At 45.8% G+C, this 25,035-nt stretch overlaps 1 protein-coding gene across 5 annotated transcripts in view; it reads left to right on the top strand.

Moving 5' to 3' along the window:
- CACNB3 (calcium voltage-gated channel auxiliary subunit beta 3) overlaps positions 1-25,035 on the top strand; it is a 462,560-nt gene that overhangs the window by 231,113 nt on the left and 206,412 nt on the right. For all 5 annotated transcript variants that reach the window (XR_013610293.1, XM_078685908.1, XM_078685900.1 and 2 more), the window contains 3 exons: positions 14,730-14,881; positions 15,830-15,925; positions 24,604-24,762. Coding sequence is in view for 4 of the 5 variants with exons in the window: in XM_078685908.1 (XP_078542034.1) it covers positions 14,730-14,881; positions 15,830-15,925; positions 24,604-24,762 (407 nt within the window). In the remaining variant the exon portion in view is untranslated. The remainder of the gene's footprint in view (positions 1-14,729; positions 14,882-15,829; positions 15,926-24,603; positions 24,763-25,035) is intronic.

The following is a 25,035-nucleotide window of genomic DNA, read 5'->3' as shown; positions in this document are numbered from 1 at the left end:
AGAAAAGACAGGATCCTTTCAAAGAGTCTCATCAGCATCTGTCCCGAGACATTGTGTACTTGACCTGGGTCTTTCTCTCTTTGTTTATTTACTTGATTGGCAGTCTGCCAAAAAACATTTATCATGACCACAATTGAATAGCCCTGCTTGCTAAATCTAAACATCTGGGTGGACGAGCAATACTGCACCCGCTAGCGGAACTCCACAGAATTTGGTGGAGTTTTTCAGTAATCAGCATAGGATTTGGTGCCAGTATCAGCATTAGTGAAGGAATGGATCTGTAGGGCCTGGCTAACATCGGGGGCGAGCCCGCTGGTGGTAACCCAGTAGTAGAACCGCTTCCCTATGTGGGGCCCAAAGGTGCACCAAAGGGAGCAGGTGGCTCACAGACGGAGTGCACAGCATCGTAGAAGTCTTTTTTCCCCCCGGAGTTTTATATAGAGCAAATTTGACCCAGAGCGCTTTACATGAGCACCAGTTTGTTACACAAGGACATATTCATTTTTGCTAGGCACTGGGAGATACCGTGATTTGCCCAGAACCACAGGATATTGAGCGTCATTGCCGAGACTCGCACCCAGTTCCCCAGATCTGAGATCGACAACCCTAGCCCATTCGGCCACATCCTCGATAGCCCCAGGGAACTCGTAGAAGAGTGCAGTGCAGCCTTGAAGCATGGCACCAACTAGGAGAGGCCGAAGATCGCTTCAAGTTATTCTTGTGCATCTTTGAATTACCCAACTTCTACAATGACAACTTGGAGTGGTATAACGATTGTATGCGGGATCAGCTCTGTGAACAGGCCCAAGACCTCCCTTGCGATCAGGCCTGAGATCGGCATTGGGGTACCTTCTGCCGTACTGCCAAGATCTTCATCGCCTCCTCGAGAATTGCTTTGGGGTGCATCAACTTGCAGCCAGCACAGGCCTTGGAGTCATGGCTCGACCCCAGGCACCACTGGCAAACCAAGTGTGGATCAGAGACCCATATCTGTCCATGACATTCCCCACATTTAAATACCATGGGTTTGTTGGGGGACATGTCCCTTGCGCACCGGGAGCAAAAAGCTAAAAAACAAAATCAACAGAAGGGTTGAAAAGAGTGATCAAACAATGACTGCGGTAGCTCTCAAGATCTGACCTGTTGGTGCTGATAGAAAGGAACTGATGTCAGTGCGCCGGGGAGGTGCCTTTGTAGTCACCGTGCATGTCACTAACGATGTGGTGCTAATCGACACTACCTACCGGTGTGCAGAGGTACTGCTCAAGATTTCAAGATTTTGTGGATCCAGTTTGACACTTGGGGAATATTCGAGGGTGAGACATGTGCAGTTGGAAGTCTCTTACAGATACACAGGCCATTGGCATTGGGGTAGCTGGAGGTACAGGAGCATGAGCTTCATAGGCCACAACTCATGACCTCATGGAAAAGTGTTGTTGAGCTAGTGGCCTTTAGGGTACTGTGGCAATGAGAATGCCTACACACACATATTCGACAGCTGCTGCAGTGGCATTACACCTAGCTGAGATGACGGGGTTGGCTAACCAATCATTCTTTGGTCTCACCGGGTCTGCTTTGCAGATGCCACCAATGATGTGGAGGGCAGGCCACAGAGGAGCCAGCACACCAGTAGGCAGCTTCTCTGCCCAGTTTTGGTGGTCGCACTAGGGTTTGTCTTCCCACCTTGTTTCCGGCCTATTGATCAAATCAGAGGGAAGCAAGGCAAACACACTGATGCTAAAATCATGGACTGTGCTCTAAAACATAATCTTACCTAATTGCCCTGAGGGGCGATGTGATAATATACATTTATCTCACAGTCTAAACCTACCCTCTCCTACCTCACCCCTGTCGGGGTATATGACATATGATATAAGCCCTACCCACTTATTAATGTGAATTGCATGATGTCTGTGTTTTCATATATATACTGTCTCACATAGTCATAGCCACACTATTATCTATCTCACAACGGTTTTGGTCTTGGAAAGATTAACTTGTTGTTAAGCCAAAACCTGACCATCGCCTACCTCACTTTTCGATGCAGATGGCATATGAGTTAATCTTAGCTTTACCCCACCTCCTAAGGTGGGTGGTACTTCTGTTTGCACTTATATTGCTTACACAATCACATTCATGCTATTATATACCTCATATCTGTTTGTTCTTTGTAATGTCAACACTTGTGTGAGTTAACTATTTTGATGTTAAGCGCTCTGATACCCACGGGTCTTGTTCGCGCTATATAAAACTCTACAATAAATAAATAACTAAATAAATAAATCTTAGCTGACTTTGCCGCTATTAACTTACTCCTCTTGCACAAGCACACATTCTTGGGATGTGCATTCATGCACTGGAGGTGTTTTTCTCTAGTACAATTCTCGATCAAGGCATTGTCTGCACCAGCAAAGGGAGAATGTAGAACTGTATTTTCAATTCTAAATGCAGAATTAGTGGTTTGGCGGTGTTATGTTTGCAAAGGAAACTCGCCAGAGGCGATTGCATATTCACAGGGCTCTGAGCCCATGCAAAAGGCAGCGCCTTTCTTGTCCAAGCACTCAGTCCAGGTGTAGCCTCTTCTCCCATGCTGCTCTGTCTGTATCTGTGTTTCTGCGGCCAGATAGAGGGCGGTGTGTACTGCATGTGTGATTGGAAGGTGGAGTGTGAGAATGTCATGGAGGAAGGATGTCAAAGGGTTCTTGTTCTCATGCCTGAAATACAACATTCTCCTGATGAAGAAGGGGAGATTAGCCTTGGTTCTATTACTTCTTGAATTAGTCCCCTCCCTAGTGTTTGTTGTTTGAAATGCCCAATCCAAGAAGGTGTCAACCCCTTTTTCCTCTGATGTTATTGTCTGCCTGGACCATATCTAAAGAGGCTTTTCCTTGAGATGGACGCGTATCAAAGCATTTTACCCCCATTTTCCGTTGCATTCATCTGCACTTTGAAGCCTTTTCGCCCCTGGTTTTTGCTGTATTTTTCTCTAGCGGGATTCCTTATTGAATTCTCTCATTTTGAAGCTCTTATGGAGAGCTCTTTCTCCACCCTTGTTCAGGGTGAGTTTGTGTCTTGGCTATCAACTCTTGTATCAACTAGATGTATTAAAGGAGTGTTTATGCCCTTTGTGTTTTTTCCTCCCAACTGCAACCCTCTTAAGGAGACAATTGACACCTTTCATGTGTACATTAATTGCATGGTGGCATCATGGTTACTAAGAGGAGTCACCCTTTCTTCAGTCATTCAAGTAGGAAATTTGCAAGACCTTTGCAGTGTCCAGTCCTTAGTAGGAAGGCAAGGAGGAAACATGGGTGGTAAGACTACCCTTATACCATACCTTACTGCACACATCACAGGCTACCTGTTCCTTTGGAAACCAGCCTGTGAGAAGTTGGCCTGATGTGCAGTGTTCACTATTCTAGTGATCACTATATATCAGTCCAAACAACCCTTATTGATGATTGGTTGTAAGTCAACCTTATAGACCAGCTATCCTAGTAGCATGGATACGAGCAGTCTAAGGCTAAGACTCTAGAGGGCGTGTTAAGCCAGCTGTTTTACCATCACATTACCCCTTGAACACCCAGTGAAAGGACACCACACAAGTTGTTATGAAAATAAACAGTGTATTTATTTATAACAAGACTACCCTGGCTCTTTATGAGACAGGGAGCTAAGCACACAACAAAACTCTTATAAAAATACTTTAAGTCGCACAATTTACACAAATGCCCGAGGGGCACGAAAAACCATATACTCTAAAAGTGGAATGCGAATTACTAGCAGGTAAGTAACGATTCTCAGAGGCTTTAGAAACGCTAGGCCTACGATACTGAACACTCAGGTTAGGAGCAGGAGGCCTAGGGACACCACGTGCAGAGTGGGAACTCTCACGCGTAAGGCGGGAAAAAGCCTATGGAAGCTAGAACTCACAAAGTTACTGTTCTCGGGCGAACCCGACTAGGTAGGTCGAAAACGACAGTGGATCTGGACCCTTGGATAGTGAGGCTATGCTGGGGCACCGAAATGCCGAAGTTACCTAGCCCAGGGGCTGCGGCTGCATAGGTCTGAAAAGACGTCGGGATTCCTCGTTGACGAACCAGGAGCCTAAAGAAGAAGTTGCTGGCAGGCGGCCAGTGAAGAAAAGTTCGAAGAGATCCAAGCCTGGATCAGGGAAGAAGAAAACCTGAAAGCAGAGGGGACCAAGTTCTTGAATCACTAGCCAGTGATTAAGGGGGCACCAGGATGGCACCGGGCGAAGTCACCGCAGTCAGGTGAGTGGGCGCTGCTGGGCTCTGTAGTCTCACGGACCAGGAGGCGTTGTCGGCGACCAGGATGGAGGTACGAGCTGTCCCACGATGGATGATGCTCTCGACGTCGCTGGACCCAGGATTGGGGCAACAAGTCTTGGCAAATTCAAGCCCACGCGGTGGACCCAAAATGGCGTCTGGAGTGGACCAGGAGGGTCCGGGGTGCTCCTCTTTTGGAAGGGAGCAAGGGCCAGTCTGGAGCAACCAGACCAGCAGCAGTGATGTCGTCCGGCGTCGTCAGGAAGGCCACAAGCCAGCGGGCTAGTAGCCAAACAACGCGGTGAGCAGCAAAAAGCAGAAGGGCCCCACGCAGATCGTGGAGATGCTGGGAGGCTGATCTTCGGTGCTGGAGCTGCTCAGGGTCGGGGCTTCTCGGTCCCCAAAGCACTCACCAGGGGATCCCTCGGCGGTCGTGCTGGAAAGAAGTTGTGCAGTCTTGAAGATGGCCGGTCCCTCGAGGTCTCGTCGCACCCACGGTTCTCAGCTTGGCTGTAGAGGTGGGTAGAGGTCAGAGGTGCCAGGGAAGCCGGTTCTCGTCGAGCTGGGCAGTCGGATTCCGGAGGAAGGACTTGCAGCAGACCGCAGTGTTCTTAAGATGGTGCCTGCGGATGCAGGGTGACTACTCCTTAGTCACAAGGGAGAATCTTGAAGAAGAAATCTTGATGTCCTTTCGTAGAAAGTCGTGTCTTGATTCCAAAGATGATCTAATTTGGAAGGGGGCCTGCTCCTACCTTTATCTGGGAAAAGGGGGCTGGCACGCGACTAAGTCCTGCCCTATGGGTGGGACCAGGAGGGGGGTGGTTACACCCCTCTCCTTTGGCGGGCTTTCCCCAGGCCAGGGGCTGGAGTGCCCCTGGAACTGGTTTCAGCCGGCCTATGCACAGTGAGCACCGGGGTGCCACTTGCAGTCACCTTCCTCTGTAGCCCTGCCTACCTGGAATACACAAAACCCTGTCTGGGACGGTGCTGGCACCGCCCCTGGCAGGAAACCCTTTGTCCTTGCCTCCTGCTCTGGGAGGACTCCCAGCAGCAGGAGGGCAGACTTGTGTCTCGGTGGCAGCATCCATTTTGTGGATGCTAAGGCTCTGTCTGACTTTAACCGGGGTTACAGGTTACATACATGTCGTGTCCCTCTAGAAGGGTGGAATGCTAACCCCGTCGCCAGAATTGGCGAGGGGTTAGTATTCCAATTCGTATGACACCTTACTCGACATGTTTTGATAAAGCGATACCAGAGTTGGCATATAACCGCGAGGATTATAATGCACTTAAGAGTATATGGTATGCGATATCATGGAAACGGCTAAGGGATGGATCCCGAAAGCCGCAGACAGGCTCAGCTCATGCCAGAGCACCATCTCACACGATTCCAAGCACTCTGCCTTCAGGATTGTTAAGGCCTGCCATAGGAGTGGCTGATAGGAGATCTGTGTGTCCATTTTAGGGTTAGATATAGGTATACTACATCTAAAGCAAAGGGTGATTACACCACCTTGCCCCAGCTGTCGTGCAGCCAGTTGTGTCAGTTTAGTTAGTCAGCCCAGGGGTGGCACAATACATGCTTCAGCCCCTGGGAGACTTCTGGGTGCACCTCAGCCCTGGGTACAGGGACTTAGAGAGGGCCCAGTGCCAATTCAGTACCTGAGTACAATTTGGATAGAGAGAACAGCTAGGCTGTGGGTCTGATTAGCAGGCCCACAGCCAGGGAAAGTCGTAAACCAGTGCAGCAAAAAGCAAAAATCTGGGTGATCATAGGATTGCAGACCCTACTCTCCTACATGACCCCCCCCCCCAAACTTTGGGACAATAAACTAACCTTGACCAGGTGAGTCTTCTTGCTCTAAGTGGAAATACCTGGAGAGCCCATCAGCATTGCTGTGATCAGTACCAGGTCTATGCTCCACTGTAAAATCCATCCCCTGTAGGGAAATGGACCACCTAAGCAGTTTGGGGTTTTCACCCTTCATCTGATTTAGCCACAAGAGGGACTTATGGTCGGTCTGAATGGTGAAGTGAGTGCCAAACAAGTAGGCCCTCAGCTTCTTCAGGGCCCATACCACAGCAAAGGCCTCCCTCTCAATAGCTGACCAATTTTTCTCTCTGGGGGTCAGCCTCCTACTAATGAAAGCAATAGGCTGATCATTACCATCAAAATTCAGCTGAGACAGAACAGCTCCCACACCCAACTCAGAAGCATCTGTTTGGACAATGAATGGCTTGGAGTAATCTGGACTCTTAAGGACAGGTGCTGTGCACGTGGCCTGCTTTAGGTCATTGAATGCTTTCTGACAGCTTGCTGTCCACTGAACTTTCTTTGGCATCTTTTTGCTTGTCAGGTCATTAAGAGGGGTCACTATGGACCCATAATTTCTGACAAACTTCCTGTAGTACCCAGTCAGGCCCAAGAAAGCTCGAACCTGAGTCTGGGTGATTGGAGGAGCCCAGTCCTGGATGGCCTGTATTTTACTCTCCAATGGCTGAACCTGGCCTCCACCTACAAGGTGGCCCAGGTATACAACCTGTGTCTGCCCTATCTGGCACTTAGTGGCCTTGATAGTGAGGCCTGCCTTTTGCAGGGCCTCTAACACTTTCCTCAGGTGGACCAGGTGATCCTCCCAGGTGGAGCTAAAGACAGCAATATCGTCAAGATATGCTGCGCAGAAGTCATCCAGCCCAGTGAGGACTTGATTCACCAACCTTTGGAAGGTGGCAGGTGCATTTTTCAAACCAAAGGGCATTACCACAAATTGATAATGCCCACCAGGGGTAGAAAATGCTGTCTTGGGTTTGGCCTCCTCAGCTAACCTGATTTGCCAATACCCAGCTGTCAAATCAAATGTACTTAAGAATTTGGCAGAAGCCAATTTATCTATAAGTTCATCTGCTCTTGGTATTGGGTGGGCATCAGTCTTAGTGACTGCATTGAGGCCTCTGTAGTCTACGCAAAACCTCATCTCTTTCATACCACCCTGGGTGTGAGGCTTTGGCACTAGAACTACTGGGCTAGCCCAAGGGCTATCTGAGGGCTCAATGACTCCCAGCTCCAACATTTTCTGCACTTCTGTTTTGATGCAGTCTCTAACATGATCAGGCTGTCTGTAGATTTTACTCTTGACAGGCAGACTGTCCCCAGTGTCAACATCATGGGTACACCAATCAGTTTGGCTGGGTGTTAGAGAGAACATATGTCTGAAGGATTGCAGAACTTGCCTGCAATCCTGTTGCTGATGTTCAGTGAGGCTGCCACAAAAGACAACACCATCTACTGACCCATCATCAGGATTCTGAGTGAGCAGGTCTGGGAGAGGGTCACTCTCTTCCTCCTGTCCCTCATCTGTGGCCATGAGCAAGCTCATGTCCTTCCTGTCAACATATGCCTTGAGCCTGTTTACATGGAGCACTCTGAGAGGGCTCCTGGGAGTTCCAAGGTCCACCAAGTAGGTAACCTCTCCCTTTTGCTCAATGATGGTGTGGAGCCCAGACCATTTGTCTTTCAGAGCTGCTGGGGCCACTGGCTCCAGCACCCACACCTTCTGTCCTGGCTGGTACACAGTCAGAACAGCCTTTTGGTCATGCCAAGCTTTTTGGAGTTCTTGGCTGGCCTCAAGGTTTTTAGATGCCTTTTCCATATACTCAGCCATCCTGGAGCGGAGACCAAGTACATAGTCCACTATGTTGGTTGCAGGCTTTTTGAGAGGTCTCTCCCATCCTTCCTTCACCAAACACAGGGGTCCTCTTACAGGATGCCCATACAGAAGCTCAAAAGGGCTGTAGCCAACCCCCTTCTGTGGGACCTCTCTGTAAGCAAACAAGAGGCAGGGGATCAGGACATCCCATCTTCTCCTAAGAGTTTCAGGTAGCCCATGAATCATCCCTTTGAGGGTCCTGTTGAATCTCTCAACAAGCCCATTGCATTGTGGGTGGTAGGGTGTGGTGAACTTGTAGTTCACACCACACTCCTTCCACATTGCAGTCAGATATCCTGACATGAAGTTTGTACCTCTGTCAGAAACAACCTCCTTAGGGAAGCCCACTCTGGAGAACACTCCAACTAGGGCCCTTGCCACTACAGGTGCTGTAGTGGTCCTAAGTGGAATAGCTTCAGGATACCTGGTGGCATGATCCACCACCACCAGTATAAACTTGTGCCCTGATGCTGTCTGGGGTTCCATTGGACCAACAATGTCAATCCCCACTCTTTCAAAGGGGACCCCCACCACAGGTAGTGGTATGAGGGGGGCCTTTGTTGTGCCACCTGACTTACCACTGGCTTGGCAAGTGACACAGGAGCGACAAAACTCCTTGGTATTCTCATTCATGTGGGGCCAGTGAAAGTGTGAGACAAGCCTGTCCCACGTCTTTGTCTGACCTAAATGACCTGCAAGGGGAATCTCATGGGCCAAGGTGAGAAGGAAACCTCTCAGAGACAAGGGGATGACCAGCCTCCTGGTTGCACCAGGCTTGGGGTCTCTTGACTCAGAGTACAGGAGTCCATCTTCCCAGTATACCCTGTGGGCACCTGTGGCATTCCCTGCAGCCTCAGCAGCAGCCTGCTGTCTGAGGGGTTCAAGGGAAGGGCAGTCTAACTGTGCCTTCCCCAGGTCTGCTCTGGAGGGTCCCCCTGAGCCCAGAAACTCAACTTGATCAAGTTCAAGCTCTTTAGGCTCAGTTTCCCTCAGCTCTCTCAGATCAGCCTCCTCAGAGACTTGATCCTCAACCTGGGGCAAGGGGGAAGGCAAAGCCTTAACCCTACTGCTCTTCTTCTTGGAAGGTGTCTGGTCCATACTTTCAGGATCCAGCACCTGTTCAGTGGGGCATCTTCTGGCCTGTGACCTAGTCACAGCAAGCACATGTGCTGGCAAGCCTAACATCTCCATGTGAGTCCTCTGCTCCACTTCTGACCATAATGATGACTCCAAATCATTGCCCAACAAACAATCAACTGGGAGGTCTGAACTGACTACAACTTTCTTTTGACCCTTCACTCCACCCCAGGAGAAAGCCACAATCGCCATACTATAACTGGTAGTGACGTTGCTGGCATTGGTCACCAGGAAATCTGTACCTGGCATGAACTGTCCAGGGTCCACAAAGTTAGGTGTCACCATGGTGACACTGGCACAAGTGTCCCTATAGGCCTGAGCCATCTTGCCATTAATCAAAGGTGTCTGCCTGTATTTGCCCAAAGTATTGGGACTTATATCAGGGGATATATCCATATCCCCTGTACAGACAAGGACAGCCTGAGTGAGTGTGCCAACTAAGTTGTCAGACCCCTCAGTTCCCAAGGTTAACCCAACTAATGCCTTGGGAGGTACACTACCACTACTGACTGTACTAGGGGGTGCAGTTGCCTTAGGGGCTGTAGTGGCAGGAGTTTGTCCTCCTCTTTTGGTGCACTCACTAAACCAGTGAGACTTACTTTTGCAGTACTGGCACCACCTCTTTGACTGGCCTTCTTGAGTCTTCTTCTTCTGGGAAGCCTGACCCCCACCCTCTTTGGTTTGTTGGGGACCTGGTGAAGACTTCTGGTCATTTTGTTCACTCTTAGTATTACCCTTCTGGTCTGCTTTCTTCTGACCACCCTGGTTCTGGTTCTGGTTCTGCTTGATCCTTGTTCTGACCCATTTGTCTGCCTTCTTTCCCAATTCTTGGGGAGAGGTCAGATCTGAATCAACAAGGTGCTGGTGCAACAACTGGTTCTGACAATTATTTAAAATTTGTTCTCTCATCATGAGATTGTACAACCCTGTGTAATCAGTAACCTTGCTACCCAGCAACCAGCCCTCCAAAGCCTTAGTGGCACAATCCACAAAGTCAGACCAGTCCTGAGACTGAGTTTTCTGGGTGTCTCTGAACAGCAACCTGTACTGCTCAGTGGTTAAACCAAACCCATCAACCAGTGTATTCTTCAGGACCTGGTAATCATTAGCATCCTCTACTCTTGTAGTGAGGAGCTTATCTCTACCTTTACCATCAAAGGAGAGCCACAGTATAGCTGCCCACTGACTCTGGGGAATGCACTGCACAGTGCAGGCCCTCTCCAAAGCAGCCATCCATTTCTGGATGTCATCCCCTTGTTTAAAGGGGGGCACTATCTTAGTCAGGTGTTTAGTATCTAAACCCTTCTCTCTATCTCTTGGGAGATTGCTGCCACCAGTGGGAGCTAACCCACTCATCTGCTGCTCTCTAGCAAAGGCAAGCTTCTCTTTGGCCAGGGCAAGTTCTTCCCTTTCAATCCTCAGAGTAGCCTGTCTCATCCTAGCTTCATGCTCCATTCTCTGAGGGGAAGTCAATCTCCTCTGGGGAGAGTTCCTTCTCCTCTGAGAAGAGGCATTAGAGTGCAGAGATCTATTGGAGTCCCTAGAAAGAGATCTATCTCTCCTAACTCCAAGGTTAGGCCTACTTAGGGTCAGTACTGGGGGTCCCCCAGATCCTAGCCCAAGCAAGTCTAAGTTGGCCCTAGTTAGCCTTCTGACTACCTCAAGACCTTTGTCTACCTCGTCCCCAGAGAGTTCCTCTTGATCCTCCTCCTCAACTGCATTGGCAATGTTGGGGAGGTCTGGATCCCCAGAGGTACCCTCTAAGGCTGGCATATTCCCATCTAGCTGAGAAAGCTTTCTCGCATCATAAGTCTCTAAGAGACCTATTAAAAAGGGAATGGTGGGGTTAGACCCCTGTTTCAGTTTCCTGGAGGTACACACTTGTCTCATCTCCTGAAAACTGAGAGCTGCATATCTTGATTTGACCTGTGGAGGGTCAACATCCACAAGGGGAGTCTCAGTAGATTCTCCTTGGGTAGACATGCTTTTTCTAGTGAGGTGTAAGTGGTGCACTTACCTACACTATATGTTTGCCTACTGATCCCTTGCTAGAGTTGTAGTTTAGGGTGTGCTAGGCCCTAGGAGCTACAACAGCTGGTTCAGTAGAACTCAGAGTATTCTAAGCTAAGTTATATGTACCTTAGTACTTATGTGATCTTTCACAAGATATTCTTAGGATATGTGTGGTAAAACAACAGCAAGCTCAAATCCCAACCGCTGCTCACCAATGTGAGAAGTTGGCCTGATGTGCAGTGTTCACTATTCTAGTGATCACTATATATCAGTCCAAACAACCCTTATTGATGATTGGTTGTAAGTCAACCTTATAGACCAGCTATCCTAGTAGCATGGATACGAGCAGTCTAAGGCTAAGACTCTAGAGGGCGTGTTAAGCCAGCTGTTTTACCATCACATTACCCCTTGAACACCCAGTGAAAGGACACCACACAAGTTGTTATGAAAATAAACAGTGTATTTATTTATAACAAGACTACCCTGGCTCTTTATGAGACAGGGAGCTAAGCACACAACAAAACTCTTATAAAAATACTTTAAGTCGCACAATTTACACAAATGCCCGAGGGGCACGAAAAACCATATACTCTAAAAGTGGAATGCGAATTACTAGCAGGTAAGTAACGATTCTCAGAGGCTTTAGAAACGCTAGGCCTACGATACTGAACACTCAGGTTAGGAGCAGGAGGCCTAGGGACACCACGTGCAGAGTGGGAACTCTCACGCGTAAGGCGGGAAAAAGCCTATGGAAGCTAGAACTCACAAAGTTACTGTTCTCGGGCGAACCCGACTAGGTAGGTCGAAAACGACAGTGGATCTGGACCCTTGGATAGTGAGGCTATGGTGGGGCACCGAAATGCCGAAGTTACCTAGCCCAGGGGCTGCGGCTGCATAGGTCTGAAAAGACGTCGGGATTCCTCGTTGACGAACCAGGAGCCTGAAGAAGAAGTTGCTGGCAGGCCGCCAGTGAAGAAAAGTTCGAAGAGATCCAAGCCTGGATCAGGGAAGAAGAAAACCTGAAAGCAGAGGGGACCAAGTTCTTGAATCACTAGCCAGTGATTAAGGGGGCACCAGGATGGCACCGGGCGAAGTCACCGCAGTCAGGTGAGTGGGCGCTGCTGGGCTCTGTAGTCTCACGGACCAGGAGGCGTTGTCGGCGACCAGGATGGAGGTACGAGCTGTCCCACGATGGATGATGCTCTCGACGTCGCTGGACCCAGGATTGGGGCAACAAGTCTTGGCAAATTCAAGCCCACGCGGTGGACCTAAAATGGCGTCTGGAGTGGACCAGGAGGGTCCGGGGTGCTCCTCTTTTGGAAGGGAGCAAGGGCCAGTCTGGAGCAACCAGACCAGCAGCAGTGATGTCGTCGGGCGTCGTCAGGAAGGCCACAAGCCAGCGGGCTAGTAGCCAAACAACACGGTGAGCAGCAAAAAGCAGAAGGGCCCCACGCAGATCGTGGAGATGCTGGGAGGCTGATCTTCGGTGCTGGAGCTGCTCAGGGTCGGGGCTTCTCGGTCCCCAAAGCACTCACCAGGGGATCCCTCGGCGGTCGTGCTGGAAAGAAGTCGTGCAGTCTTAAAGATGGCCGGTCCCTCGAGGTCTCGTCGCACCCACGGTTCTCAGCTTGGCTGTAGAGGTGGGTAGAGGTCAGAGGTGCCAGGGAAGCCGGTTCTCGTCGAGCTGGGCAGTCGGATTCCGGAGGAAGGACTTGCAGCAGACCGCAGTGTTCTTAAGATGGTGCCTGCGGATGCAGGGTGACTACTCCTTAGTCACAAGGGAGAATCTTGAAGAAGAAATCTTGATGTCCTTTCGTAGAAAGTCGTGTCTTGATTCCAAAGATGATCTAATTTGGAAGGGGGCCTGCTCCTACCTTTATCTGGGAAAAGGGGGCTGGCACGCGACTAAGTCCTGCCCTATGGGTGGGACCAGGAGGGGGGTGGTTACACCCCTCTCCTTTGGCGGGCTTTCCCCAGGCCAGGGGCTGGAGTGCCCCTGGAACTGGTTTCAGCCGGCCTATGCACAGTGAGCACCGGGGTGCCACTTGCAGTCACCTTCCTCTGTAGCCCTGCCTACCTGGAATACACAAAACCCTGTCTGGGACGGTGCTGGCACCGCCCCTGGCAGGAAACCCTTTGTCCTTGCCTCCTGCTCTGGGAGGACTCCCAGCAGCAGGAAGGCAGACTTGTGTCTCGGTGGCAGCATCCATTTTGTGGATGCTAAGGCTCTGTCTGACTTTAACCGGGGTTACAGGTTACATACATGTCGTGTCCCTCTAGAAGGGTGGAATGCTAACCCCGTCGCCAGAATTGGCGAGGGGTTAGTATTCCAATTCGTATGACACCTTACTCGACATGTTTTGATAAAGCGATACCAGAGTTGGCATATAACCGCGAGGATTATAATGCACTTAAGAGTATATGGTATGCGATATCATGGAAACGGCTAAGGGATGGATCCCGAAAGCCGCAGACAGGCTCAGCTCATGCCAGAGCACCATCTCACACTCTGCCTTCAGGATTGTTAAGGCCTGCCATAGGAGTGGCTGATAGGAGATCTGTGTGTCCATTTTAGGGTTAGATATAGGTATACTATATCTAAAGCAAAGGGTGATTACACCACCTTGCCCCAGCTGTCGTGCAGCCAGTTGTGTCAGTTTAGTTAGTCAGCCCAGGGGTGGCACAATACATGCTTCAGCCCCTGGGAGACTTCTGGGTGCACCTCAGCCCTGGGTACAGGGACTTAGAGAGGGCCCAGTGCCAATTCAGTACCTGAGTACAATTTGGATAGAGAGAACAGCTAGGCTGTGGGTCTGATTAGCAGGCCCACAGCCAGGGAAAGTCGTAAACCAGTGCAGCAAAAAGCAAAAATCTGGGTGATCATAGGATTGCAGACCCTACTCTCCTACACAGCCCATTGAGGGTATTATTTAAAATCCCCTTGCGCCGTTGGTGCATCTCTGTTATAATGGGAAAAAGTGATGTTCTGGCGGCACAAGGGGCTTGTAATAAGCCACTGAGTGGGAAGGGGAGTCACAAAAATAGCATCTTGGCACACCATTTACACTCCTCACTGGTGGAACATGTAGTTTCTACTCAGAAAGGTCAGACACCACATCCCTGGCAAATGCACACCTATGACTCCAATGTGGAGGACACTATACACCCACTGTTTCAATTCTTCACAACTCTTAAAAGTCACTTTGGGGTGGTGCATGGACTGATTCCACCAGGAAACGGCCATTTTCAGTGTCTATTTTCAGGGTATTCAATAATAAATTACAATATCACTCACACTAGAAACAAAGAGCCTACACAACTACCAACATTTAGAGTACAGTGACACAAAAGGATCATTTAATACCTACAAAGGTATAAAGAAATTAGATTAAACCCCCAAATCTATATACACTTTAAGCCTTGTGGCTCTTCCTAGCACAGCTAGCACGCAGCCAAGTGTTTACGGAGGTTGAGCACATCAGTGCTCCTGCTTGCCATGGTTAGCACAGCTAAGCCACTGTTTGTTACACATAATTCACATATGTCTCTCCTTGGCGTAAATATTTTCCTTCCTGTTTAACAGCTGAAGTGCAAAGTGAGATTGAGCGAATATTTGAGCTGGCCAAATCTTTGCAGCTGGTCATCCTAGACGCAGATACAATCAACCACCCAATGCAGCTCTCTAAGACGTCCCTGGCCCCCATCATCGTTTATGTCAAGGTGTCCTCTCCAAAGGTGAGTTGAACCACCTTGCTCCAGAGCAATGGGAAAAGATAACCCACTGAGAGTAGTATAAGGACTTGCAGGTTCTGTGTGCAGGGAGCAGATGATGCTTTGACAGGGTTTAGATAGGCTTACTGAAAACATGAACAGCATGTCTGATGGTAGACCTGTGCTTGCTTCTGAGGGCAAATTGACAGGTATTTTTATTTACATGGTTGGATGTTTTAAGGGTACAATATTTTGAATAATCATTTGGAGGCTAGCATGACTGTTTTCAGAGGCAAATTTAAATGTAGGTGCCCAAATGAGGGTTTGGGTCAGTCTTGCATTTTCTACAATTTGGTGATGGCATGGTTGTTTCTTAGGCTAGATGTATTTGTCCTAGTGAACAAATAAATTGATCTCACAGAGATCCTACTATCACGAGGTGAAAGGTGCCCTCTGCTAGTTCAAAATCCCCACAAGGTGCATGTGCTTCACAATGACCCTGAGGAACAGAAAATCCGGGGCGGTTTCCTTTCCACCTGCGGACAGCTTGGTGCAACGTAGGGGCACTGTCTAGCATCAAAAGTACTGGCTTGAGTTGTCAAAATGGAGAGGGCTCTAATTTCAACAGTCCCTATGCTTGTGTTGATTCACTGACAACAATAACCCATCCCTCCAGTGCTTCCTTGCAAGTTGCCAGCCACTTCACAGCCGGGGACTTTTATGTGGGTAGTGTTAATGTGCGGCTAAACAAGGGAGCTCTAAGGCTACCTTGTATACAGTTGAAGATGTGTGCATGGTGTGCTGGTATGTGCAACTCCTTGTGCCCAGACTTCTGGGCTACAGAACGTCCATTGGATGTCACGTGGCTGGCGTACTTTTTCTAGTGGTGTGAAACTCACCACAGCCCACACCCATGTTGGCCCACTCTAGGAGTGGCCCGCACTGTCACTTATCTGGGTTTTTCTTTTACAGGTGCTGCAGCGGCTCATTAAGTCCAGAGGGAAGTCCCAGGTGAAACACCTCAATGTCCAGATGATGGCAGCAGACAAGCTAGTACAGTGTCCACCGGTGAGTGGCTTACAATCTCGGGTCACTGTCTGCCACTACATCACAGCAACCCACTACCACCCTTCTCAGAATTGCACAAGCACTTCATAATATTGTTATTGTCTCACCTTACTGCTGCCCTTCTTTGTGTATCTTGTTTAGTGCTTTCCTCCTGCGTTCCACTAGAAGACTAGTTTCTCCCAGGCCTGTTCTTTTACACCGATATTTGTTTTGACAATTTAATGTTGGAGAATACACTCTCTTTTTTTGTCTGCCTCTCTTCCCCTTCTCCTCTTGTATCTGTTTCTTTCTTTGTCTTTTTTTTTTTGTTGAGTCCATTCTTGATCTTGCTGGCTACTTCCCTCTTTGTCTTCTTGTTGTTGTCTGGTTCCTTCAGGCCCTTTGCTGTCTGCAACCATTTGGTTTTTTTCTGCTTATGTTTGCTCCTTTCTTGACTTTTATCTTGTCGACTGTTTTCATCTGTGTCCAATTCTTCTTGTCTGGTACCCACTTTGTCCTCTTCTTCGTAGATGTCTCTACTTTATCCTCTTCCTGTAAGATAGATCCCTCATTTGTCCTCTAAGAGCAATATTGTTGCATCTTACTTCTTGTTGACTGATTTATTTTTGCTGTCATTGGTTTCTGTTGCTCCCCTCTTGATCCAAGTATGACAGAAGAAGACGACAACCGAGTGAACTATCTGGTTGATAGTTCACTCTGTTTGGTCTTCTTCGGTCCTTCTTGGTATTTTTTCTTGCTTTGTTTCTGTTCTCTACTTGTAAATTGGCTCGGTTTTCATAATTTTCTAGTTAGATGGTTCCATTTTTAATCTATACTTGTTTACTAGTTCCATTTTGCCAAGGTAGGTCAGGACAAATATAGAATATTGTAGTTTAATCGCAAAAACATTCCCAGACTCAGATTCTTGTTTGCAGTGTTTTATATGCTGATGAGAAAGCTCCTTTATAGGAGATTTTTCAGAAAAGGCAGCCAATACGTGTTTCGCCCCCTTACATGGCCATCCGGTCTGGGGCTTGATCAGGGCTGTGTATTTGCATATACAAAAAGAGTGCAGTGGATGCAGTGTTGGATAGCAAAAGAAACATTATAAATACATTTATATATTCAGGAAAAGGGCAGTAGGTACAGTGTAGCACAGGCATAAATATGTACATATATACATGCTGGTTTTGTGGAGATAAATCATATGTCATTGTTGGCGTTCAATAAACATCATTGGTTAGGTAACATCGTACCGTACATTATGCCCGACAGATATATATTATCGATTATTATGGAAGGAGCGGTTTCAGTGTGGCCAAGCTGTCATAATACATTTAGCTTGGTATTTGTGAGATTCAGTAATCCGTTAAAAAATGTGTGATATGGTCATGAGCATCATCGTGCATCAGTGCAATAGTCAACGAGTGAAATATTATTTGCAGGCATGTCGAGATAAGGGATACATAGCAAGATCACATGAGATATCAAAAAAATAAATAAAAATGGAGGTATATTTATATGTAGTCACCGAAGAACCGGTCCAAAGATCCATGAGAGAATGGGGAAAAGAGGGAGAAGGAGTAAGACAGGGTCCGGTATGTCGGAATGGGGGTGATAAAATCGGGTGGACTCAGGTATAAAGTTTAATGAGATTAATTGGTCATAGCCTGCAGGTCCGGTGAACAAATATGAATCAAGGTGGGTGGCGAGATTATATATGGGTAGGTGGCGGCGTTTACTGGGATCGAAGTATAAGTCAATAGGGTTTCCAGGTGAGTATCTAAGTAAAAAAAAAGGGTGGAGTAGATTTATTTAGCACAGGGGATAGAGCATGGTGATGCCCGTGACCTCTAATCAAAAACACGGCGTGACCCGGTGAGGCAACTCGAAGGGAGCGTCTGCGGGACATAAAGCTTACCGTAGGATATATAATTGACCAATAGTCATCCTGGCAATTCGAAGTCGTGATCCTTAATCTAAGGTGAAAGAAGACCGGATTAATCTAAAGTCAGGGGCGGCCTTGTAGTCACGCAGTCGGGGTCCCGGTAAAATACCGAGCAGTGCTTACCTCAGTAAAGGCGTAAATGCCTAAGTACAACCGGTCTCAGCAAGTGGCATAACACTGTATGTCAAAGACAATACATACATAGTAAACTACATAGGAAGGAAACCGCTGTGAATTCCATCTTAAGAGCTGACAGCTGCCACCCCACCCACAATATTAAGAACATACCAAAGGGAGAACTGCTACGAACCCGCAGGAACTGCAGCGAGGAGCAAGTATTCTTGGACAAAGGGAAGGAGGTGATATCTCAATTAGAACATCTAGGGTGCAACCGCAGCACTCTGGAAAATACCCTAACAACGATCTCCAAAATGGAACGGAAAAATACTCTTAAACCCAAAAAGAACAAGGAGGGGAACACAGGAATCCGTTTCATCACCAACTACCACAATGTACACCAGCACATAAGAAAAATCCTGAAACGCCACTGGCATCTACTCCAACATACCCCAAGCCTTAGTGAACATCTCAAGGAGTACCCTGAAATGACTTTCTGAAGAGCCCCAAACTTAAAAAGAATGCTATGTCGCTCTGAATTTACAGACAAAAGGAAACAAAAATCCACATCTCTAGACAGACCAGCGGGATTCCATATCTGCTGCAACTGTAGCATATGCAAACTCAGCACAAACAACACCACTCGAGTACCAATGCCACAAGGTAAAAACTTCACTATCACAGAGTGGATTGATTGTAACAGTAAATTTGTAATTTACATTATACTTTGTCCCTGCAATAAGGCGTACATTGGAAGCACCATTACCATTACGAACCCGCATCCAAGAACACTACAGAAATATCCATAAATGCAATACAAGCCATCCGTTGACAGAACATTTTCATCAGGAACATCCACACAAGAAAGAGTTCTCCTTCTTTGGCGTAGAACTGATGCACAAGACTAAACGAGGAGGCAACCGAGAACTCAGACTAAGGAGAAGGGAAAGTGAACTCATCCTCTCCTTTAAAACGGTGAAACTGGGCCTGAATAAAGATGCCGAAATGCATGTCTGGTTAGGCGATGAGTGACCCCCTTCTTTTTTGGCCCTCGCCTAACACTTGAAGTCACTTAAAAACCCAATTCTATATATGTTATAAATGTACTGAATAACACTGGACATCTTATATAACTACCTACTGTGTGATATCACACACTGTGAGTCAGTACTGGTGACATGTTAATGAAATGCGGTAAAATATACTCAGATGCACCTTCACCCATGACGATTAATGCTGTATTACATGCGACTGCCTGAACCTAACCATATTTATAACCCTCAAGAGTTTCTGTTGGAATATGTTACCTCTAGTTCCACTTATACACCCTCTTGCGCCCTGAACATTTCTGCTATCTCGTGATCTTGCTATGTATCCCTTATCTCGACATGCCTGCAAATAATATTTCACTCGTTGACTATTGCGCTAATGCACCATGATACTCATGACCAAATCACACATTTTTTAACGCATTCTGAATCTCACAAATACCAAACTAAATGTATTATGACCGCTTGGCCACCCTGAAACCACTCCTTCCATAATAATCGATAATATATATCTGTCGGGCATAATGTACAGAACGTTGTTACCTTAACCAATGATGTTTATTGAACGCCAACAATGACATATGATTTAGCTCCACAAAACCTGCATGTATATATACATATTTATGATTTTCGTCTGTGCTACACTGTACATACTGCACTTTTTCTCTCTCTCTATATATATATATATATATATATATGTGTGTATTTATAATGTTTCTTTTGCTATCCAACACTGCATCCACTGCACTCTCTTTGTATATGCAAATACACAGTCCTGATGAAGCCCCAGGCCGGATGGCCATGTAAGGGGGCGAAAGACGTGTTGGCTGCCTTTTCTGAATAATCTCCTATGAAGGAGCCTTCTCGTCAGCATATAAATCACTGCAACAAGAATCTGAGTCTGGGAATTTTTTCCGTGATTTAACTACAATATTCTATCTTTGTCCTGACCTACCTTGGCAAAATGGAACTAGTAAACAAGTATTGATTAAAACTGGAACCATCTAACTAGAAAATTATGAAAACTGAGCCAACGTACAAGTAGAGAACAGAAACAAAGCAAGAAAAAATACCAAGAAGGACCAAAGAAGACCAAACAGAGTGAACTATCAACCAGATAGTTCACTCGGTTGTCGTCTTCTTCTGTCATACTTGGATCAAGAGGGAAGCAAGAGAAACCGACGACAGCAAAAATAAATCAGTCAACAAGAAGTAAGATGCAACAATATTGCTTTTAGAGGACAAATGAGGGATCTATCTTACAGGAAGAGGATAAAGTAGAGACATCTGATTCTGGGAATTTTTTCCGTGATTTAACTACAATATTCTATATTTGTCCTGACCTACCTTGGATTACTCTTATTTACCAGTGGGATGGGGGTCACCCACTGTCAAGGACAAATACCTCATGTATACCTAACTCAATAATATGGCCAGTAAGGGATTGGGACCTTGTTACTCTCCCTTTTCACTTTGATAGTTCCATTTTGCCACCTGCATGTTTCCTTTCTGCCTTTTCATTGCCTTTTTACAGGATGTTCTCGTCTTGCTGAGTGTTTCTATAAGTATTCTCTTATATACCATATCCCTCCTCTTCTTGTGTTTTGGTTCCATCTTTTCAAATGGTTTGCTCTTAGTACTCTTCCTGTTGGCAGATTCCAGTTGTGTCCTCTTCTGCTGTCTGGCCCTCTATGTTTTTATTAGCTGGTTTTCTCTCATCTTTTTTCAGTTTGTTTACTCTCCTTCATTCACTTCTAGCCAATTAATTTATTTGTATGCTCTTGTTGGCTGATCCGTTACTTATCCTTTTCTTGGAGCTTGGAAACCTCTTTGTTCCTTTCCAATTGTCTCATTCCCTCTTTAACCTTTTCTTATTTCGATACTTCTCTGTTTCTCTTATAGCTGGTGGACTTTTTTGTCCTCTTCTTGTTATCTTTTTCTTTGTTTATCCGTTCATCTATACTGCTTACTCAGTTGCTTCTGTCTTCTGCTTGTGGTGCTGATTCAGAACTCTCTTGTATTGACTAATTTAATTCTCTATTTGACATCTTTTTGGTTGATTTCCCTTTATCTTCAATTTCAATTTCAAAATGCTTTATTCGGTATATGAAAATATAACCATATAGTAGACAAAATAAAATTATACATTGTAGTACATATAAAGGGAGTTCAATTTACCATAATGATTTTAGCCTTTCAGAATCTGTACGGGGGCGTGACATTATTCTCCAAAGACAAGTAAATTTAAAAAACATATTAAACGAGTTTGCAAAATTCGCAATATAGTAATTCATGCCAGCCTAGGGATAATTATTTATATTAATTCCTAAAGACACAAATATAAAACTCCTAAGTATTGAATATAATTTCTGCAATAGTCCCAGTACAGAAAGTGCAATATTAAAGTGACCTGTGCTAATAATTGTATATAGGCTCATTTCTCTTACTAAAAAATATTATGATGGGGTCGGGTAACTCATAATCAGATAATAATTGATTTCCTTGTCGATACACATTTTGAAATATATGTAGCTACATAAAAAAATATATCCGTACTATTCAATTGATACATTATCCGCAGTGCATCTTTAGTTGTTCTTTTATTATATTTTAAAAAGATGGGCTTTAAATACAGTTTCCTTAAAAAAATATAAAATTTGCAAAAAAAGCATAAAATGGCAACAGCTCTGTTTGGATATCCCATCACATGGGCAAGGTAAGATACTATTCCGTCCGGTATAAGGGAAGAACACAAGGTGGTGCACAGTGCCTAATCTTAACCGTGTCAATACAAAACGGTGGGAGCTTCTTGTAACCGCTGTCAAATATTGCTGAAAGCCTTCTTTAACATTATATTCCTGATAAACAGCGAAGGTGCATTGATTTGCATATTCGACAGCCCTGACCTTCCCTACATGTTCTAAAAAGGATTCCTTCAAATCTTTTTTTGAAATGGGAACAACCCTGTTCCATATCTAAAAAAGGGTCCAAATCAAAGACTAGCTTGTACCAGAACCGGATGTGCCTGAGCCAAGGTATACGCATACAATGTTCCAGTTTTAGACAATCCTTAATTACACCTTGGGTGAATTTAGTTTCGGGTTTGAACCATATAGACCGCCATATGGTCAGTGGGCGCAGGGCAGCTAGATCCCTGATATAGTGTAAGCCTACTTCCCTGTGAATGAGCTCAATGGAAGCAGATGCAGGGTTACACAGCAAGCAGTTTAGAAAAAGATTTTCCTGTTGTTGAATCAACCTACAGCTATGAGTATGATGTCCCCACACACCTGCCCCATATAGTGCAGATGACAAGCACCTCATATTATAAATATGGATCATCTCTTTTATTCTGCGGCTCCCCAGTTTGGCGGCAAATCTAAAAACGCTATTGGTGTTCCTAACCATTTTTAACTGGACACTCTCCTGTTCACTGGTCCATCCCCCGTCACCAGAAAATGTAATGCCAAGGTAACAAAATTTCTTAACGGATTCTAACCTTACATTTTCTAAAAAGAAGGTCCTCTTTTGTTTAGTCTTCTTCCCACATGTCATTATAAAAGTTTTATCTTTGTTGATTAACAATTTCCATTTGGCTATGAATGTCTGAAATTTGTCAATGAGGCATTGAAGGCCATTTTGGGTGCGTGATAAAAGAACCGCATCATCTGCGTATAGCAGAATTGGGATAGGTTTACCATCAATTAGAGGTGCATCCACGGCGGTCGTTCTAAGTAGTGAATCTATCTGATTAATAAATAAAGAAAACAAAAGTGGTGCTAAAGCGCAACCTTGTCTTATGCCTCTATTGACTTTAAAATACGGCGTGCACTCGCCGGCAATGCCGAAGCGCACCTTACATGTCAGTCTTTCATACAGTCTGGCCAGGAAATATATGACCTCTTTTGGTGCACCCATTTCTAATAAGACAGGTCATAAAAGTGAGTGTTCAACCAAATCAAAAGCAGAACTTAAATCGGCGAAACATAAAAAAATATTTCCTTCCTTAACTGTTGTAAATTTGTTAATAATAAGGTCAAGGTTTATGCATTGCTCCATCGTACCAATCCCCCTCCTGAATCCGTACTGTACTGGTGATAAAATAGATTCCTCCTCCGCCCATGTTTCTAATCTATCTAGGAGGACTCTACTTAGTACTTTAATCGAGGGGTCCAGAAGGGAGATGGGACGGTAGTTGCATGCCTCTGACCTTGAACCCTTTTTAAAAAGGGGTACGATAATTGATTGGCCCCAAGTCTGTGGAAGGTCAAATTCAATTGCAGCATTAAAAAAACGTGTTAAGATGGGTGCCCATAAGTCCATCTCATGTTTATATAGATCTACCGGCACACCATCCGGCCCCGGGGTCTTGCCACCATTACTCTTCTCAAGTCCTGCCTGAACCGCATCCAGACTAATAGATAATGGGATAGTCGGCCATTTGCCATAAGTATCTGTTTCACAGTCTAAAAACAGCCCATCTGAGTTAAAAACCTTGGAAAAATGCTCTATCCATGCATTGCAGTTAACGTGGAAGATATTACGGGTGTGTTGTCATTCTTTAAAAAAGGGCAGTTAATGGTCTCCCACGGAAGTTTACTATTTTTTGTAATTACAGCCATGTCTAGATTATACCATGCCTCATCTTGTAGCTGTTTTTTCCGTACCTCTAGCGTAACTTTATATATATGCCGCTTTTCCCTGATGTGTTCCACATCTCTTGGTTTTATTGCCAGAGCAAGTTTTAGTGAGGACAAAGCTTGTATACAATCTTTGTTGAACCAACCAATTTGTTTAGCCCCGTGTTTACGACTCTTTCCAGTCAATAATCCCTCTATTGTTATATTTATCTTGCTAATCATAGATAGCACAGTTTCTGGGCTAATCTCATCTCTTAAACAATAACTTATCTCTGCTCCACATTTAGCATTAACATCCGCTAGGAGCTTATTGGGATTAATTTTGGCCCACTTAATTCTTGGTCCATTCGGTCTTACCTTTATCTTAAATTTATTGCTTCCCTTGCTAATGATAGTCAAGTTTGGTGGTTCTCTTGTTTATGGCTTGTGAGTACTTTATTTTTTTGCATCACTGTTAGTTTTAGTCTAGTTTGCTCTATGATATTTATTTGTGGCTGGTACTAAAGTCTCCTTAGCTTGTTGGATGGTTCCCTCTTGGTTATTTGTCATCTTGTTAGATGCTTTCATGCTAGTCCTGTTCTTATGGGTCGGTTCTATTGTCTGTCTGTTGGTTCTTTCTTGGTCTTCTTGTTAATTGTTTTTCATGTTGTCCTCATCCTTTTGTTCAAGGGCCTCTTTGTCTCCATCATGTTGTCTGGTTCCTTTACCTTGCCTTTAACTTGGTTGTTTCTTAATACTTTTCTTATTAGCTGGTTCTATCTTCTTCTTGTTTTTATTAATAGTTGTTTTTGGTTTCCTCTTAAGTCTTTCTGTTTCATTGTTCTTCCCACTTATTCATCCCATCGGGTTCCTTCCCTTCGTCCTCTCCATGGCTGAACCTCTTGATGTCCTTTTATTGCATGTGCATTCTCAGACATTTTTGCACCCCCTTTCCCTTTCCTGCAGGAGATGTTTGATGTCATCCTAGATGAGAATCAGCTGGAGGACGCCTGTGAGCACCTGGCCGAATACATGGAGGTTTACTGGCGAGCGACACATCATCCAGTGCATGCAAACATCGAGCAAAGTCTAATAACGCCGCCCTCTGCTATTCCAGGATTACAGGTACCCATCCAGGTGTAGATCAGCAGTGTGTGTTGAAGTAGGATTGCCCTTCACATGCCTGAACTGCAGAGGGTTCGGCCTCATTATTCACTGTGCCCTTGTCTAGGTAAAAGTGGGATCTTGGGGATTTAGTTTAGCATCTATACCATTATGTCTGCTATAATATTGGCTTTAATGGTCTAAAACAATTGACTGTGGAGGTTATACTTCTATAATAGGTTGATTGCATTTCACATATTAACTTTGAATAAGTATTCCTTATAGCACACCAGC

Source organism: Lissotriton helveticus, chromosome 1_1 (genome assembly GCF_964261635.1).
Source record: "Lissotriton helveticus chromosome 1_1, aLisHel1.1, whole genome shotgun sequence".
Taxonomy (NCBI): domain Eukaryota; kingdom Metazoa; phylum Chordata; class Amphibia; order Caudata; family Salamandridae; genus Lissotriton; species Lissotriton helveticus.
Note: the sequence above shows the minus strand (reverse complement) of the source record. Positions and strands in the feature narration are given on the sequence as shown.